At 49.4% G+C, this 18850-nt stretch overlaps 1 protein-coding gene across 13 annotated transcripts in view; it reads right to left on the reverse strand.

The window, feature by feature from the left end:
* Positions 1-125: 125 nt before the first annotated feature.
* The window catches only part of Zdhhc1 (zDHHC palmitoyltransferase 1), a 28175-nt gene continuing 9450 nt past the window's right edge, over positions 126-18850 (reverse strand). For 2 of the 13 annotated variants that reach the window (XM_006986802.4, XM_076572065.1), the window contains exons 2-13: positions 15677-15755; positions 13649-13695; positions 11766-12008; positions 6622-6797; positions 4781-4882; positions 4335-4459; positions 4093-4251; positions 3736-3848; positions 1201-1283; positions 919-1015; positions 706-784; positions 126-595 (exon numbers count right to left, since the gene is read on the reverse strand). In XM_006986802.4, the coding sequence (XP_006986864.1) occupies positions 312-595; positions 706-784; positions 919-1015; positions 1201-1283; positions 3736-3848; positions 4093-4251; positions 4335-4459; positions 4781-4882; positions 6622-6797; positions 11766-12008 (1461 nt within the window). In that variant the 5' untranslated portion in view covers positions 13649-13695; positions 15677-15755 and the 3' untranslated portion in view covers positions 126-311. Of the gene's footprint in view, positions 596-705; positions 785-918; positions 1016-1200; positions 1284-3735; positions 3849-4092; positions 4252-4334; positions 4460-4780; positions 4883-6554; positions 6798-11765; positions 12009-13648; positions 13696-15676; positions 15756-16081; positions 16176-17258; positions 17285-18850 lie in introns of those variants that run through there. The other 11 variants (XM_076572064.1, XM_076572067.1, XM_016005335.3 and 8 more) reach the window with 11 other exon arrangements.

Consider the following 18850-nt stretch of genomic DNA (forward strand, 5'->3'; position numbering starts at 1 on the left):
AAAATCCTTTCCTCGGAGCCTTCTACAACCTTTCCTAACCCACCCCAGGCCAGCTAGTAACAGTCACGGTCTGGCTTCCAGAAGACCCACGGCTCTTTCCATAATGAAAATAAGCACTAAGCCCGCAAAAGCATAAAAAAAGTTTATTGGAGCATCAGAGCTGGTGGAGCGGATATTGCTGAGTCTTGGGCAAGGGAGGCCGATCCCGCCGGCCTTGAGCCCCCTTAAAATGCACTCGGTGCGGCGAAGATGGGGTGTTGCATAGAGTCGGGCCGGCCGTTCCTACACGGCCCTCCTGCCTCTAGTTCGCACTAAGGCAGGCCATCTTCACCGCCGCCAGGTGCCCCGGGCTCGCCGCTGCTCGGGCTCACAAAAACGGCCGGCGAGCGTGCCTGTACCACCAGCCCAGACTCTCGGCCCCTGGCTCCTGGGGAGCCCAGCGCAGCACTGCCCAGGCGTGTCTGGGCCACTGGAATCTCTTCCATGGACTCGGCTGATGCTGAGTAGTAAGCGACTGCAGAGCCAGCCGCATGCACCGGACTGGCATTGGTGGAATCCGATGAAGAGCTGGAGTGGCGGCCAGGGGTCCCAGTCTCTGCACAATGAGGAATTTTGGTTGAGACAAGGGCTGCAGCCATGGCTTTAAAACTTTTCCCTCCCTCGAACTAACCCAATAGGATCCAAGCAGAGGTGTTGGGTGCTCACCCCGTAACCTGGGCAGCGGGAGCTCCCGGTCCAAGACCCCAGACCTCGGCAATCTATACACACGCCGCTTCCTCTTTTTCTGCAAAGACAGAGGGTATGTGGACCACTTCCCCAGACCCACTTTGCCAAAAGCAGCAGAGGTACTCATCAGAGTGGAGGCTTCTTTTCCATCTCCCTCTTCTTGGGCAGAGGTCCAAACCCAGTCCCTCCTACCTGGGGTTGGATCCGTGGAGGCAGAGCCAGTGTGTCTGAGGAGGAGGAGGGCAGTGGTGGTTCCACTTGGCCTTGGGTGGCAAGAAACTGGGAAGGACTGAGGTAAAAGCCAGAGAGCAAGCTCTAGATGCTGCCCCCAGAGTCCCTCCCTGCTAGAGGTTCCCTTCCTAGCAGGACAGAGAGACACTGACCCATCCAAGATTTTGCTGAGCTGGACTCAGACCCATGCTTTGACCTACATCCCTTCTCCCACCCCCATGGGGAGAGCCAGGTGGTACTTACTTGGCATTTAATGCTGCTGGCCTGGCCTGGCCAGAGGGCTCTGGACGTACATGGCTGAAGGTCCTCATGTAAAACTCCATCTCCTCGGGAAAGAGGGGGTCAGGAATGCTGAGAGGCTGTCTGAATCCACAGCCTCTTAAGCCCTGGACACACCTTGTCACTGACCTCTCTAGAAGCTTGGTGGCCTCATGTTCTAAGGGGTCCTGGGCTGTCTTCCTGGTTCTCAGATGTGGTGGGAAAGCCCTTCTGCAGGGCAAGGTTTCCAACACTATTTCTAGATCTTACCTCACCACAAAGACTCACTTCATCTAGACCAACTCCAGCTGTTCTACTTGAGGAAGGCTGAAGGCCTTTAGGTCCAGTATGCCCAGACTGGGGGAGCATAGCCAAGAGGTTCTCAGGGACACGACACTCAAGAATGGCCCTCACCTGCTCCCGGCTCCTCCTTAGGGCTCCAGCCACTAGCTAACTTGTTCAGTGGCCAGGAGACCACAAAGCTCTTCACAGGCCAGCAGTTTGTGTGCTCCAGGCTGTGGACACTAAGGGGTCATTCTGGCTGCTGGAAAGGAGGATGTGGGTGCAATCCTTGTTGTCTCAATTCCCCAAAGGGAAGGGAACAGGTGAAGAAATAGTACTACAGCCCCGAATCTTGGTCCATACAAAGAGAACTTCATGGCAGTACAAGTGACCTTGAATCAAAGGGCTGGGAGTGACTAGGCCGGCACCACGGCATGCCAGATGCCTCCGGCTTTGCCGAGAGAACTGCAGGTGAAGAAATAAAAGACCGGGAAAAGCTAGCTCAGGAAGGGCGTGGGGCAGAGGGCAAAGGGCGGGGCCAGTGAGCTGGAGGGAGCACCCAGACAGCTGTCGCCTACTAGGCAGTCGTTTCCATGGCGACAGAGGCGTCCTGACTAAGGCGTCCTGACTAAGCCGTCTCTAAAACAAGCCTATGTTTTGGGGGCAACGGCTCTAGAGAGGGGCCCCTCCCAAATTCCTGCTGCGTGGGGGTGGGGAGGCTGCCTGCCGGGTCCCTGAGAGTTTTAGGGACTAGCCACCACTGGCTGACTGCACAGATGCAAAGGCTGAGGCCGCAGATAAGCCCCAAGATGACCCGTTGGGGAGGATATGGGGATACCTGCCCACGCAGAGCAGCACAGGGGTCAGAAGCGAGTCCCAGGTACTAGAGCCTTAAGGTCATTTTCCTCACATCTTTCTCCTCCTTTAGTAGGAACTCAACACCCCACAGCACCCAGCAGAGGTGGGCAAAGGCCGCTTTGGATCCCCTAGTCTCCAGGATAGGCTAGAAGTCAGGCTCCAACCAGCTGAAAGGAAGTCTGTGGCTATCACCAGGAAGAGCCCACTCAGACTTCCCTCCTCTGCTCCGAACTGATCCTCAGGTTCCTTCCTCAGAAACCTTCAAACATTTGCACATTCCTGAACGGTACTTTGGAACCTCTCAGCCATAGTGTTCTCTCTTGTGTAAAAGAGAACAAGCACCTGGCTCCTATGGAGTAGGTTTCCCCTCAAGTTAGCTGGAGATAAACAGAATTGGATTAAACGTCTTTGCTGTTGCCACAACTGGGCCCAAAAGGTACAGGCTCTGGAGTCTGGACGCCCAGCAAGTCCTGCCTGTTTACTCCACTGCTACTCTAGGTCGGATGGCTGCCACTGTCTGCACAGCTCAGAGCCCAGCCCCAGGGCAGGTTGTGATAGAGAGTGTGATGGGGTCTCTACCATTGCTAGCACTCCTCAGCCTGGCCCACAGGCGGGGTTCAAGCCCTGGAGATGAGAAAAGGAGAGGCAGGGTCCTTTTCCAACCCGCCACCAGCCTGTGTTTGTATCCAGTTGCCATGAGGATTTGGGATCCAGGGCTCAGCCTTCCCAGCAAAGTCTGCCTGGGCCCCCTGCCTTTACAGTCCCTAGGGGCTTTGAGGACTGGACCCCCTCCATCCCCAGCTGCTGACCTCAGGAAGCCAGGGGGCGTGGGAATGGAGATAGGCTGGTCAGCAGCTGGGCTGGCCAGGCCAGAGCCTAGATTGCAGGGTTCCTGCTTTGTTCTCGGTGTGTGGAGACCTTAACTCTTCTCAGACCGGGCTTCTGTTTAACCTTTCTGGACTTTTAATGTGCCCCATCTCTAACACGGACTGGTAACAGCTGCCCCTGTTCTAAAACTAAAATGGGATAAGATCTAAGAAGTCAAGATTATAGATGAAGGGAACTGATGATTACAGCCTAACTGCCAGTTAACAAGCGGTGGTCGGCTTCCTCTACCACACGCTGGTGCCTGCACAGGAAGGTACATGGGCCTGCAGAAACACGGGTCTCCTTTTGGCTATGTTAGTGTCCATGGGCCCAGCACAGGCTGGGTCCTGCTTCCCCAGGGCCTACTTGACCTGCTGTTCTAGGCTTTCTTTCCTTGCATGGTCTCCTCAATGGCTCTTGCTACACAGCCCACTCCCCACCACACACAGACACACTGACACACAGACACACACACACACACACTCAGTCCAGGCCTCTGGACCACCTCTATACCTGTAGGGGCCGCATCTTGCGGGGGCATGACTCAAGCTCCTTGTGGGTCTCCTTTGCTTCCTGAGCTGGGCGGTGCTGTACGATGTACTCATAGGTGGTAAGCTTGTGCCACACTGGTGGGTGTGGGAAGAGAGGAGTCAGTAGTGGACAGGTGGCCCTGGAACTCAGGAGGGAGGGCAGCCAGCACTAGGTTCAAATCCCTATCCACATATATACTAAGCAGTGGAGCAAAACCAGGCCTACCACAAAGAACCAACACTGGTAAGGTCTATGACTTCAAGCTCTACAGCCCCAAAAGGCACCTCCCTGCAGTCAAGACTCCATCCCCTTCAGTGCGAGCTTGGAGGAGGCACTTACTTAAATAAATGTGGAAGCAGAGCAGGTGGCCAAGCAGGGCTGTAGAAAGCAGGCCTAGAAGGATGAGTAGGGCAGCCAGGGCCAGGATGGCAGGAGCCTGGGTCTCCACAGGGGCAGCAGGCAAGAACACAAACCACACATCTGTGTGATTCTTCAAGACTGCAAGGCATAGGCAGTCTGTGCTTAGCCAGGGGTCGTGGTGCAATGATTAAAAGATGTCTGTGTCAAGAACCCACACCGACCTTCAAAGTGTTGGTTGGTACGAAGCCGCATGGGGTTGACAAAGAACTCCACGAAGACATACGTGGCCACCAGCACCAGGAGCAGAACACCCAATAAAGCAGATGCCACACTGTGTAGAAAGAGCCTGGCCCAGCCATGGGCACTGGTCAGCACTCAGGAGCTCTAGCCTGGTAAGGGTCAGAAGCCCAGAAGCCAGGCTCCTGACCTCAAAGCCCCAACTACTCAGAAGTCAAAGTCATAGAGCCTGAAGACAGGCAACCAGTTACCAGGCTCCCCATCTTTGTCTGGACCAATGGGATGGAAGACTCCAAAGCCACCCTCATCCATCCCAATATCACCTTCCCAGCATGCGCACACCCTACCCATCCCCGTGTGCTGCGTTACAAGCAGTCCTCCACAGAGCCCAGACTCAGAGGACCTGACCCCGACCCCAGGTGACTCTCACCGGTAGTTCCTCTCGCCCACACAGTTGTTGAGCCATTTGCAATGATGGTCGAAGCCGCATACGCACTTGTTACAGGCGCTGCAGTGTTTGGATCGCGCACTCCTGCGGAGGGTTAGGGAAGGCACCTCGCGGTCGGCCAGCCCAGCCCACCTTGGCAGGTGTAGCGACCTGAGTCAGGCCTGGTTCCAAATTACCCACAAGCACCTCCGCCCCTCCGGGATCACTGCAGAGAGGAGCACACGCGCCCTCTGGCGGAAACACAGGGTGGGACCCCTAGAGAAGGTTCTGAGAACCAGACAGTACAGGGAAGGGGGTGCTTTGTGGGGTCCCACTCTTAAACTACACAACTACGTTCACATGAGAAGGAAAAAGAGGCGTTCTTTCCAAGCAAGGACCTCTGTGCCAGACCACACACAAGATGCAAGTGTGGGACCTGAGGCAGAATGCATAGCTGCCCAACTGGTGCCTTAATTGCACTTCTAACAGCTCCATTTTGGGGTCACTTTCCTTGCCATCCTACGGGAGTTTTTCTGGCACTCTTCCAGAAGGCCGGTGTGGGCTAACTGTGAAGGAGCCAAAAGGAGAGGTGTTCACTGTCAACTAGGGGCATTAAGGAAGCTCATGGGCAAGGGACCCGAGAGAGAAGGCCACATTATTCTACAAGTGGGGTCTCCCCCGGAGGCATCACGGAAGACCCAAATGAGTATGGGAGAGGAGCACATGATCTCCCTGCCTTATTCATGGAAATCAACTCCAGAGCCACTCAGAACATGTGCTAGCTGCTGCTTAGGGAATGACAACAGGCCTCTGGTTCCTGTAGACAGACCCTTCCAACAGGCTACTGTAGGCCTCCAGATCCCAAGTGTGGAGCCACACTCCATCAGTCAACCCATCCCTGAGTCTGGAGATTTCGAAGCTCCAGTGATGTAGGGAAGAGTCCTAGAGAGGTACTGTGATTTGCCAAAGGAGCACGTGTGTTCCACATTGTCCACTCTCCTCGACAGCAGGAGGACATGAAGCCACTTGGCCTCTCTGGCCTCAGACCCTCGTGGGTAACTGAGTAAAGGTGATGGGGGTGGGGGTTAGGGGGTGGGAGGGTTACGCAGCCAATGTGGCCTTGACTCTGCTGCTCAGTATCTTAGTGACTTCTGGACACCTCCCAGCTTTCTGAGCAGTAGGTCCTGGCTCTTTTGTTAAAGAACACAGTACTTAGCACAGAACATATAAGCCTTAACTCCCCTCTTGCCCCTATCTGGGTGCTTTTAAGAGACAAAGATGTCACTGGTAGAGTGAGTCATTTAGAAATGATTGTGTGCTGCCAAATGGCTCCTGGTTTTGCTCTAGGAAATGCTATTCCTCATCCTTTTTTCTAATCACTCTCAGGTCACTCTGCCAAGACTCTTTGTTGTTTTTGTTTATTTGTTTGAATCTATGACTTATTGTGTAGCCCTGGCTACACTCAAGCTCACTGAAATCCTCCTGCCTCGGCCTCCCAATTGCTGGGATTACAGGTATATACCACCATGCCCAGCTCTACTAAGACTCTTTTTGTTTTGTTTTTGAGACAGGGTCTTACTGTGTAGCCCTGGCTGTCCTGGAACTCACTATGTAGACCAGGCTGGCCTGAACTTACAGAGATCTGCTTGCCTCTTGCCTTCTAAGTGCTGGGATTAAAAGTGTGCACCATCACACCCACCCTCCACCACAACTCTTAACTATGGAAAGAACAAGTGTTCAGAGGTGTAACCATGAAGCCTGGTATGACCCTATTTACCCTGGATGTAACTGGTGATCCTCCAGGCACACACATGGCCCACATTCACGCACACTCATGCACTCACACATCCACGTCGCACAGGTTGCAGTGCAGGTCTTCAATGACATGTGCATGCTGGCTGCGGTTGAAGATAGGCAGGGGCCCAGAATAGCTCTTGTCCCGCACATTGGCATCTGCTGGATCGATGGAGACAGCAGTCAGGTGTACCACAAGGTGGCCAGCAAAGATGGCACCCATGCACTAGCCCAGCAGGTTAAAGACTCAGTCCATACTCTGCAAACCAAGAGCCCCACCCACTTTCTTGGACGGAGGACTCACCCTGTCCATGCAGGTTTCCTTTATACAGAGATTCTGCCTGTACTACGTTCTCCTGCCCCTTACCAAATTTCTTCATCAGACCCCTAAACCTTCAACCTAATAGGGTCATATGACAATGGAGCCCAAGGCCAGTACTACTTGCTACTGCCTCCAAGGGGTCTAGCCACAGGGCCTAGGCTTACCATTTCAGGCCTGGTACAAGCCAGTTTCAGAGGGTGAAAGAGACATCATCCCCTAAGGTCAGAGACCTAAGCTGAAATTCTGAGCTTGTTTTCCTTGCTTTCACAGGAAGCAACTTCCGAGATGGAAGCAGCCCCCCCTTTTAATAGCTAGGCCAGGCGGAGAACCACTTTCAGACAAGACTGATCTAATTGCTGCCTCCCCCACCTCAAGTCCTGGCACTTGGCACCCTAAGCTGAGTGTCTGGGATAGCTTCACATGTTCAGTGCCAACCAGGGCAGTGTAGCTAACTCCTGGAACTAAAATGAGGCTTTCCCATGACTTTGCTGAGCCAAATACAGGAAATGAGTGTGCTGCCGACTGGCTGCAACGTCTACACACAAGCTCACCAATAGGTTCCACCTATGCTGCCGACTGGCTGTGACATCTACCCACAAGCTCACCAATCCGCCCAGGCAGATAGTTCTTTTCTTCCCTCTACCTACTCATCCATGAGCGTTCTTTGTCCTCTTACTAGCCAGGCGGGTACCATCCCTCCATCACTCAGGATCTAACCATTACCCATCCTTTAGGCAGCTGCCCAACAGCCCTCTTTCTCTCACTCGGGAGCCAAATTCCTCTGTCTGTATGAGCTGGGCTCTTCCAGAATGTGTTATACCACAGCTGAAAGAGCCAAATCTGTGCTTAACACTGAGCTCTCTATCCTTATGGTCAATGCTATGAGTTAACTCTTCACCTCTTGCCTGGGTTACTGGAGAACCTCACACTCTTCTCCAGAGCCTACCCTTCCTGTGTTCCAGGAGTGAGCTTTCAAAAGCCTCCACCTAAGCTCTTCCCTGCATCAAGGCCTACAGTGACTCTAACTGGCTCTCTAGTTGAAGTTCATGCCTTAGCCCAGGGCCAAAGCTCGCCTTGATCTGGCTCCTCCCAATCTAGACGCTCACTGTGGGCAAACATTTAGCTTCCTGCCCTCTTTGAGCTTTCTCTACCATTTCATTCACTCAACTGTTTACACAGTTCTTCCTTTTGCACCAGGCACGAAGGAATATGGGAAGGGTTGGTCCTGAGCCCTAAGAAGCCTGCTTCATGATGGAAAGCACAGATACTGATCCAATAACAGGTCAGTTCCATCCGTTTATAACTGATGACTTTATCTAGTCCGACAGATAGGAGACTTCTCTGAAGAAGTGTCATCGTAGCTGAGATGTGGAAAAGAATGTGTAACAGGGCCTTGGAAGGCAAGGCAGAGGGAATGAAAGGACTAGGCTGATACCCGAACCATGCAAGAGTGCCAGCCACGCAAGGGGGCTGACGTACTGTCCCAGCTCATGACTGCCATGTAAGAATGGGGTTTAAATTCCTCCATGATGCCAAATTCTGAGCTTTCTAAGGAAATAAAAAAAAAAAATCTAGGCTTGCCAGATGGTAGTGGTGCACGCCTTTGATCCCAGTACTCCGGAGGCAGAAGCAGGCAGATCTTTGTGAGTTCAAGGCCAGCCTGGTCTACAGAGTTAGTTCCAAGACAGCCAGTGCTACACAGAGAAACCCTGTCTCAGGGAAAACAAACAAACAAACAAACAAAAAACTAATAATAATCTAGGCTTCCTGTGTTCCAGAGATCTCTCAGTGTTTAAACATTAAAAGAAATAAATGATTTTCAAAACATGTAGAAGACCTGTGCATTTTTGATATTCATCATCGTACAATTTTACACAATTTGCCAACCATACTTGCTCATTGGGCTGTCAGCTCTTGACCTCTGACTCAGTTGGTAAGGCAAGGGCTTCTAGGAAGAGATTACTGTTGTCAAAATAGGGAAAATAAAAGGAAGCTGAACAGGCAGACCTCACATTCAGAAAGCCATGGAAGACTAATGAGAACCCTGAGCCTTGTTTTTTTTTTTGTTTTGTTTTGTTTTGTTTTCAAGATTTATTTATTATGTATACAGTGTCCTGTCTGCATGTATGCCTGCAGGCCAGAAGAGGGCACCAGATCTCATTACAGATGGTTGTGAGCCACCATGTAGTTGCTGGGAATTGAACCCATGACCTCTGGAAGAGGTCTGTGCTCTTAACCTCTGAGCTATCTCTCCAGCCCCCAAGCCTCATTTCTTAAAGGAGGAAGAAGCTGCTAGATTTTGAGCTGGTGAAACATTATCAGACAGTGTGTGTGTGTGTGTGTGTGTGTGTGTGTGTGTGAGAGAGAGAGAGAGAGAGAGAGAGAGAGAGAGAGAGAGAGAGAGAGAGAGAGAGAGAGAGAGAGAGGAAGAGAGAGAGAGAGAGAGAGAGAGAAGAGAGAGAGAGAGAGAGAGAGAGAGAGAGAGAGAGAGAGAACGAACTCTGGCTGCAGGATAAAGATGGCCAGGAGAAAGGGAGGGAGGGAGGGAGAAGCAGAGGCAGTGTATGTATGTGTGAGAGAGTACGCACAGGGAGACTGACTTGGAACTTAAACAGCCATCTAGGTTAGAGAGGGAGAGAGCAGTGGAAAGGAATGGTGGGAAAGAGGAAAGAGGTAAACTCCCCAGTCCTGATGACTAACTGCCTATCAGCAGTGGAGGAAAGGGGAGCCAGCTGAGCGTGTGAATGAGGCGGGGAGAGCAGCAGCAAGCAGCAGGAGAGCTGCTGGGGCCATCCTAGCCCCTTCCCGACATTTACCTGGAGTGTGACCACTGTGTCCAACCTACCAATCTCCCCTCCCCCTGGCCCCTAAGCACCCAAATCTCACCTCTGTATCCCTGGAGCTCAGGCCCATCCTGGGCCCGCAGTGGGGACCTGGTACCCACTTCATTCCTCAGAGGCCCTGAGAGCTTGCGTTAATGGAAGCAGATTTTGCTGGAACCATATAGCCTTGGTCAGGCTGCCAGACTAGGTGGCTCTGGGAGCTTCCATGTGGCTCAAAGAAGATAGAGAGAATATGAAGTAATTCAAAGCCTCAAATCATTCCAGTTGCTCAGTCTTAGTAGCCCTCTGGCCTCACTGGGTATTAGCTGTGTGATCTGAAAAAGTCACTATCCTGTCTGAGCCTCTTTCTTAATATAATGGTCTTGAATGAGACATGTCCCCCATACGTTCATGTATTTAAACACTTGGTCACCGTCTAGTGGCAATGTTGCAGAGGTTATAGAGCCTTTATGAGGTGCAGCCTTGCTGGAGAAGCACATTATTGGGGACAGGGTTTGAGAGTTCATAGCCTGGATCTGCTTCCTGCTCACTCTCTCTTCCTGTGTGCACTTGAGATGTGCATGGCTTCCTGCCTCCTGCCTGCCTCTTGCCATGCCTTTCCCACATTATGAACACTGTCAACCCTCTGGAACCGTAAGCTAGAACAGACTCTTTCTTCTGTCACTTGCTTTTGGTCACAGAATTTCATCGCAGCAACAGAAACGTAACCGACACACTTCATTAGTGGGGGAATACCTTCCTTACAGGATCGTCCTAAGGACCAGAGAAGAACATCCCTGCCAAGTGTGCAGCACATGTAAGTGCTCACTAAACGCCACTTTTGTTTACTGTTTCTTGCTCTGATCCTCCTCACTCTGAGCCAGGTGCCCGAGTCAGGGATGGAGCTATTGCAGACCGCAGGAGAATGTCCCATGAAGTACTCCACCTAACCACACCAAGGCCCATGGTCATCTTAAGAACGTCATTTCCTATTCACTCACCCAGCTGTTGATCTGGCCTTGGGCTCCTGTGAACCAGGAAGCCCCAGTGTCACTGAAGGTGACAGTCTTCTCCAGACGCCCTCTACCCCACTGCCTTTGGCACTCAGCGGCCCAGGGCTCCAGAGTCCCCGAGGAAAGCACACTTCCACTAACAGCCAACGCCTTATGTTCACACACTTCCTAATAAGCCCTCAGAAGCAAACAGAACCCCTGCTGTGGAGCAGAGAGCTGGAGGAGCTGCTCTGATGAGCGCAGCCCAGAGGGGGCTGAGCTGAGACCAAGCCCTGCTGGCATGTGCTCTCCAGCTTGTCCCTGCCCCACTCTCAGAAATCCTCTTCAGGAGGCTGGTGCCAGCAGACAGGAAGAGGAACTCTCTGAAGAGGGGCACACAGAGGCCTACGCACCCTACACCCAGCCCTGTCTGCTGTCCTTGGGGGCTGTGACCAGGGCTAGGACAGCCAGACCATAAGGCTCAACCAAGTGAGTGTCTGTCACTGTTCCCAGGAGTTTGCAGGGCATTTCTATGTCACCTTTTGGCATAAACACTGTCATCCTAATATCAATAAGTGTGCAAATATTTCTAGGCATAGCAAAATAATGTCTATAAATAAAACCACATTTTAAATGTACCAAGAAACTTACTATGTGGGAAAACTATACCGTGACAAATTCCTTCACAAGTGAAATAATTGCTCCCTAACTTGCTGTTCCAAATGAGGATCGAACCCAGGACTTTGCACATGCTGGGCAAATACTCTACCAACTGAGCTATAATCCTATCCCCTGATTTGCCCTTTCTTTAGCTCAGGCATAATCAGTCTGAAGATACTTTAGGAATCTTTGTCAGATCTTCTCTGGCATTTATGGGTTCTGAAGAATTTGTCCACTCACTTTCATCAGAGGAAGGGTCAAGCCTGGCAGAAAATCAACCAAGTCAACCTTACTCTACACCACCATGTGCTCCCTAAGACCCTGAGCCCAGCTTCAGGCTTCTGCCTTCTCTCTATCCATCTCCCCAACTTTTCCAGTCCCATATAGTCCAAGGATACAGCATAGCCAGCAGGCACCCAGGGGTGAGGCAGGAGGGGAACAAGAACCCCAAAGCCAATCACTGCGAAGAAGAGGTAGAGCAGCCAGGCCACGATCTGGAGTGGGTGAGGAGGCCAGCTCCATCCATTCCGGCGAGACCGCTGGCCCTGCGCTTCTGGGGAAGGGCCGCTGTCCTGGGAAGGCGCTGTCCACACACTCTTCTCAGGGGCTGTCTTGTTGGAGGGCTTGTTGCAGATGTTCATCTCCAGAGGGAAGAGTAGAGAGCATTAAGCCCAAAAGGCCCAGTGGGAACACAGGGCCCTGGCTGCAGCCAGGATTGAGCAGGAGGGTAGGGACCAGCAAGGGCTGTACATTCTGCAGGGGAACCTGGGGTCCTAGCCTAATAGCCATATGCAATTGGGGGTGGGGTGGTAATAAAGTACTGTCCTAAAACTCAAGAACAGACTCTGACCCCAGCCTGGCCAGGACAAGGGAGGAGGGTCCAGAGTTATTCAGGACACAGTGTGGCTGCCCATTACTCAAAGTGCTCTGTCTCCACAGCCATAAGAGTGAAACTCAATAAGACATGTTCTCATCTGGTAACAATATCAGGCTGGGGCCAGAACGATGAGAACACATGCTGATTCTGTTAGGATTAGTCACCTCCGTCCTGAGATCCAAATCAAGTGTCAGAGAGGGCCCCCCCCCTTATCCTTTGCTGAGGGAAACAGGCAGTGGGGGTGTTCAGAAAGGAGATCTGGCCTCAGCTGCTTAGCAGGCACATAATCCCCTTAGGATCAGGGACCAAGAACTGCTCCCCTGTGCTTCAGAGGGGTTCTCTGTGGTTTCTTGGCTGAGGATGAGCCCGCACACAAGAGAAGGGAGGATTCTTCTTTGATTCCTTCTAGCAGAATAAATGACCATGTTTCTCCCAGTCAACCTGGGCCTGGTGTACAGATTTACCAGAAGGGTAAAGGTTACTGAGAGAACTCCACGAAGGGTCAAGCCTTGGCCAGAGCCAGACCACCAGATGGCAGCAACCCCCTTCACTGGCCTCCTTGCTACAGCCCAGTTGCTGCCCAAGGCGGTAAGAACAGTAGGACCAGCTTGGGCTTACAGGAGGAAGAGCCCTGCCCATCCGTATCTGCTGGGCTGACAACCCAAGCAGACAATGTCACACCTGGGCAAACAGGCCAGTTCTGAGCTCTTGGTGGGAAGGCCAGGAGCTGGCAGCAGAACCCAGGCAGCTAGACACACCTTTCAGGAGCCCATACCACAGGTCAGCAATCTCCAATGTGGTTTGAATCTGCAGTTTCCCTCACATTGACTCCTAGCTAGAGGTGCTGTTTTGGGGAAGTTTCTGGAAACTCTGGGAGGTAGGACCTAATTAAGGAAGATGGGTCACTAGGGATGGGTTTATGGATGTATCCCTGCCTACCTCCTGCCTTGCTCTCTACTGCCTGGTCTGCTATGATGTAAACAGCTTCCATGAAAAGAGCTACTTCACCACGATGGGCTGGAAACAGTGAGACATAACTCTGCGTCCTTGGGTAGTTTCTGTCAGGTACTGTCATTGCAGCTCTGCACAAGCAGAGAATAAACTGACTAAGCAAGAAGGCACCTCAGTACCTCAGCGCGTCTACCTGGAGTAACTGACTTCACGGACCACAAATGTAACTGGATCATCTGGATCATCCCCGCCCACCACAAGCATCCGGATACAGCAAGATTTCCATGGGGTCCAAGCAGAGTCAGAGGCCCTGGGCTGAGTCCTGACTGGGACTGGGACTGCAATTTGGAGTACTCTGCCACTCTACACTAGCACCCCTCAAAGACAGTGAACATGCTGTAATTCATTCACCTCTGGTCCCCATGTCCCCTCCCCAAGGATCAGGAGCCATACCTTGTATATAGTAGATGCTCAGTGAATGCTCCAGGACTTGAAAACATCTGCAATCAAAGCAAATATGTGTAAGGTAAATGATGTATGATCCTGGCCAACCAAGGCTGCAGTGACTACCGTAACACCAGTTTGTCTGACTCCATTTTGTGGCTGCTTAGACAGTTCTCAGCCGTCTACCCCCAACAGTCACATCTGCCTTGGCAATACACTTGGGGTTTCCATGACCCTGACCACAGTCCAGATGTATTAACCAAAATAACTAATGTTTATACAAACTTAAACTAAAATAATCGAAGGTGTAAGTCAAATTAATTGTTGTGTTGTGTCTGAAGTAACTACCATGTTCTGCCTAAACAAATGTTGCAAGGTTACTCTGACCCTTACCTGACATTGTGGGTTTTGCCTTTCAAATCCCTGTACCCTGAGCTTCAGCACCAAGAGACTTTGGAGCGTGAGCCACTCTTGGTTGCTGGCCAAAGGGAAGGGCCCTTCCGCTCTTAACCTACTCAGTCAGCGTGGCTGTCTGCACCTTTCTCGAACAAGGCCAGGTGGTCCACTCTGCTCTGCTTCGTCCTCTCTCACCTCTTCCGCATGGCCATGGCGTGACTCAGTGACAGATCCTCCACCCTACCTCCTCCGCCGACTAGCTGTCACCCTGACTACTGGACATTCACTCAAAGCCATTTTCTCTCAGCTCTCCTAAAGTCATCTCTGGATGTTCTCATCTCAAAGCTAAATGGAGTGACCTCAGTTTTCTTGAGACTTGGGTCAAGTCTTTGGTAAGAAGTACACGGGATAGGAGATCCCTGGCTTTGGAAGAAATGGGCCTAGGTTTGGCTTTTGGCTTTGCACTTACTAGCTGAGAGGACTAGATTTCCTCCTCTGAAAAGTGGGGTGTGGATGCCCCCTAAGATACATAGCTCAGTGATACTGTAGGCAAATCCTACAAGTAAACGCTCACTACATGGCAAATGTAATTACCTCAAATAGATCTCTGGTTTGTTCCTATCACCTATCCCTAGCTGCAGCTACTGTGTCTGATCCTACAAGGTCTATGTCCAGATTGAGAGGACTGGTTGAGGTTGCCACAGGAACAAGAAAACAGACATAATAAAACACAGACTTGCAGGCTGCAGGTGTAGTTCAGTGATAAAGGACTTGTCTAGCATATGGGAAGCCCTAGATTTAGTCCACAGATGCACACATGCATACACACACACACACACACACACACACACACACACACACACACACACACACACACACACACTTGCATGTAGGAAAACTCAGAAAAGTAAGTGATTGTAATCCACCATATGATAAAAATGATAGGAAAAACCATTTAGTTGCCCTCAGAAAGAAATCTGTATTTTTAAATCTAAACACTATTACCCAGAATTTAGCAGGTTTATCCATAATTGTTATAAAGCTGAACTGCCAAAATGTGTTGACCAGAATATTTTGACTTGCATTAATACTTTATATCTTTGTATATTCAATATCCATAGACATGAGAGGTGTGGTGCACACCTTTAATCCCAGCACTGGGGAGGCAGAGGCAGATGGACCTCTGTGAGTTCAAGGCCAGTCTGGCCTACCTGGTGAGTTCCAGGGTAGCCAGGGATATACAGTGAGACCATGTCTCACAAAAAGAAATTCACACATGCAATGGAGAAATGGCCAATATCTGATTTCTCACCCTTATTTATTTTTTTACTCACAATCATACCTTTATTTAATTATTTATTATTATTATTATTATTTTGGTTTTTTGAGACAGGGTTTTCCTGTGTAGCTTTACGCCTTTCCTGGAACTCACTCTGCAGCCCAGACTGGCCTCGAACTCACAGAGATCTGCCTGCCTCTGCTTCCTGAGTGCTGGGATTAAAGGTGTGTGCCACCACTGCCTGGCCATAGACATATATTTTGGTACCTTTTGATCCTTTAAGGGAGAAAAAAATCTAACATTCAGAACTAACAATAATAGGAAAAGAGAAAAACGTTGTTTTGAGGCAAGCTTGTACTTACTATGTAGCCATAGCTGCTCTCGACTACCTGCCTCCTCCTTCTGAGTATTGGGATTACAGGCATGTGCCACCACACCCAGCTGCAAAGGAAAAAGTGAGCATGAAATACTCCACATCATAATAGACTCTTCTGTGTGTATACGTATCCATATGTATTACGTGTTTGTGTCTGTGTGTGTGTGTACGTATCCATATGTATTACGTGTTCGTGTCTGTGTGTGTGTACGTATACATATGTATTACGTGTTCATGTCTGTGTGAGTGTGTGTGTGTACGTATCCATATGTACTACGTGTTCATGTCTATGTGAGTGCACATGTGAGTGGGTGTGCCTGGGTATGAGTGTGGAGGCAGGAGGGTAACCTTGGCATCACTGCTTAGGTGTCATCCACCCTTGGATGCTTACTTGCTTATTTATTTACAGCATGCGTGTGTGCACATGCGCAGGAGCACAGGTTCCCAGAGTCCAGGAGAGGTCATCAGATCCCCTGGAACTGGAGCTGCAGGCAGTTATGAGACATTTGGTGTGGGGGCTGGGAAACAAAGCACCCAAGTGCTCTTCGCCACTGAACCATCTCTCCTGCCACAGTCCACCCTTTCAAACCGGGGAACTAGAGCCATGAGTCACCCTGTGGATGCTGCCAACTGAGCCTGGATCCTCTGGAAGAGCAGCTAGTGAGCCATATCTCCACTTCCAGGGGATCTGACACCCTCTTCTGGACTCCAGGGGCACCAGGCATGCACATGGTACACAGACAAGCATGTAAGCAAAACACCTATAGACAGAAAAAATAAAATAATAATTTAAAAAGCATTTATTGGGCTGGAGAGATGGCTCAGTGGTTAAGAGCACCGACTGCTCTTCCAGAGGTCCTGAGTTCAATTCCCAGTACCCACATGGTGGCTCACAACCATCTGTAATGAGATCTGGCACCCTCTTCTGTATACGTAATAAATAAATATTTTTTTAAAAAAGCATTTATTTTATATTTATGAGCGTTTTGCCTACATGTATGTCCATGGAGGCCAAAAGAAGACATAGGGTTGTCTGGAAAGAAGTTACAGGTGTAAGCCACCATGTAGGTGCTGGGAAATGAACTCGGGTCCTTTGGAAGAGTAGCCAATGCTCTTAACCACTGAGCCATCTCTCCAGCCACGGTCTATCTTCCCCGTCCTACTTGAAACAGGATCTCTCATTGGCCTGGAGTTCAACAAGTAGATGAAGCTGGCTAGCCAGTGAGTCCTGGCTCTCCCTCCCCAGTGCTGGGATTATAAACACAAGCCACCATGCCTGGCTTTTCCCAAGGGTTCTGGGGATCCAACTCAGGCCTCATGCTCACAAGACAAGCATTTTACCAACTCCAGTCCCACAGTGGATTCTTAAGCATGTTCTCCATATATACTTAAATGTTTACATGGGTAGCATACAGCCAGTATCTTCAAAATCCCAACTAGATAACCCTCCCCTGCCTCCTGTAAAGCTGCACTCTGAAAGCACAGATCTGTTTTGAAGTCCTTTTTCTTTTCAACGTGTTCATGCCTGCATGCGTGTACTACTTGAGGCTGATTCTGTGATTACACACCTCTTAGACGTTATGGCCATCATTGGAATACCTGTACAAATTAAAACGGAAATGCTCCAGCATATGTCTCAAATAAAATGAGACAATTTTTGCTTGTTACAATATAAAGCATGTTACAGGTATACCACACAATCCCACAGGCCAAGCAGTCATAGAAAGATCTAATCAAACTTTAAAGGATATGCTAAATAAGCACCTAAATGTCTACCACATAAAGGAAGGACATACTGGAACCAATATACTTTACAAGGTAATATCTCACCACCTAACATCAATATCTCTTCAATTCTAGAATAGTTGTGGTCCTGATTCATTATAAATCAAGCTGACTTTGGAGCTGGAATGTGGCTCTCTCCTTCTCTAAACCCAAGCATATTGTTAAAAGAAAAATTAGAAGATTCTGTCTCATATCCAAAGAGCCGACTGGTGTGAGACAGAAGAAAACCAATAATCTATGAACCACTGTTATCAAGATGCTATTTTTTTCCATGCTTGTCCTTGCTTTCTGGGAATCCCTTCTCCATCCGACGTAAATCCATTTTGATATTAATAATGTTCAAGTTTTCCACAGTGAAAATAAGTCTTTCCAATAGCAATCTCTGAAGTCTCTAGAAGGAAGATGGGGCCCCACAACAATGACTCTACTTGTCCAGAAAGATGTCATTGTACCTAAGAACATTACTCAATGATCAACTTTGGTCTGAAAACTCTTCACAGCAGTTGTAAGATGAGATGGTCCATAATACTACACTTCTAGCCAGAATCTCAGACAATCTTATCCACTACTCTGAGACTGGCTACAGACTCTACAGCTATCCCTATTGAGATCTAACTATTTAAGCTTTCTTACAGGACCCCACAGAGATATCATCACCCCTAACCAGCAGGAAGCAATTCTAAGAAATTACTTCCTAAAGGTTTCATTTTTCTCAGGGTTATGGATAGATGGTTATAAGGTTGGGGTGGAACAATAAAATTTAGACTCAGTATTCTCCTTTAGAAAAAGAAAAATGGAAATGGATAGGTAGAGTATATTAAGGTAGATTATTGTATCTACTAGTAAACTGATTTAGCAAACTACCAGTCTTGGATAATTTGCACTGATATTTGATTCTTGTATATTGATACAAATGTAAACTATTCTTATATTCCTATTTAAGATAATTTGTATATTGATATAAATACAAAACTATATTTGTTGTATTGTAAACATATTCCTACTCCTGTTTGAAATATTTTGTATATTGATACAAATGTAATATTATACTTGTCATACTGTACTTATGTATATTCTACCTCTGTTTAGGATATTTTGTATATTGATACATATTAAGGACATTGTTGTCATATTGCATATGGACATTTCTACCTCCATTTAAGATATTTTGTGTACTGCCACAATTTTGAGGTCATTTGCTCCTGGCAGCACCTAACTGATCCTGAGAGAATATTGGGCTTCTAGACATTTCTGTTTGGAAGTTTGTCTTCTTCTTGGCCCATAATGGCCTGCTGGGCAAAGAACTGCCCTTGCCTCTACTGGTGATAGTATGAACTCTGTCCTTTCGGGACAGCAGGACACAAGGAAAAGTGAC

Source organism: Peromyscus maniculatus, chromosome 5 (genome assembly GCF_049852395.1).
Source record: "Peromyscus maniculatus bairdii isolate BWxNUB_F1_BW_parent chromosome 5, HU_Pman_BW_mat_3.1, whole genome shotgun sequence".
Lineage (NCBI taxonomy): Eukaryota > Metazoa > Chordata > Mammalia > Rodentia > Cricetidae > Peromyscus > Peromyscus maniculatus.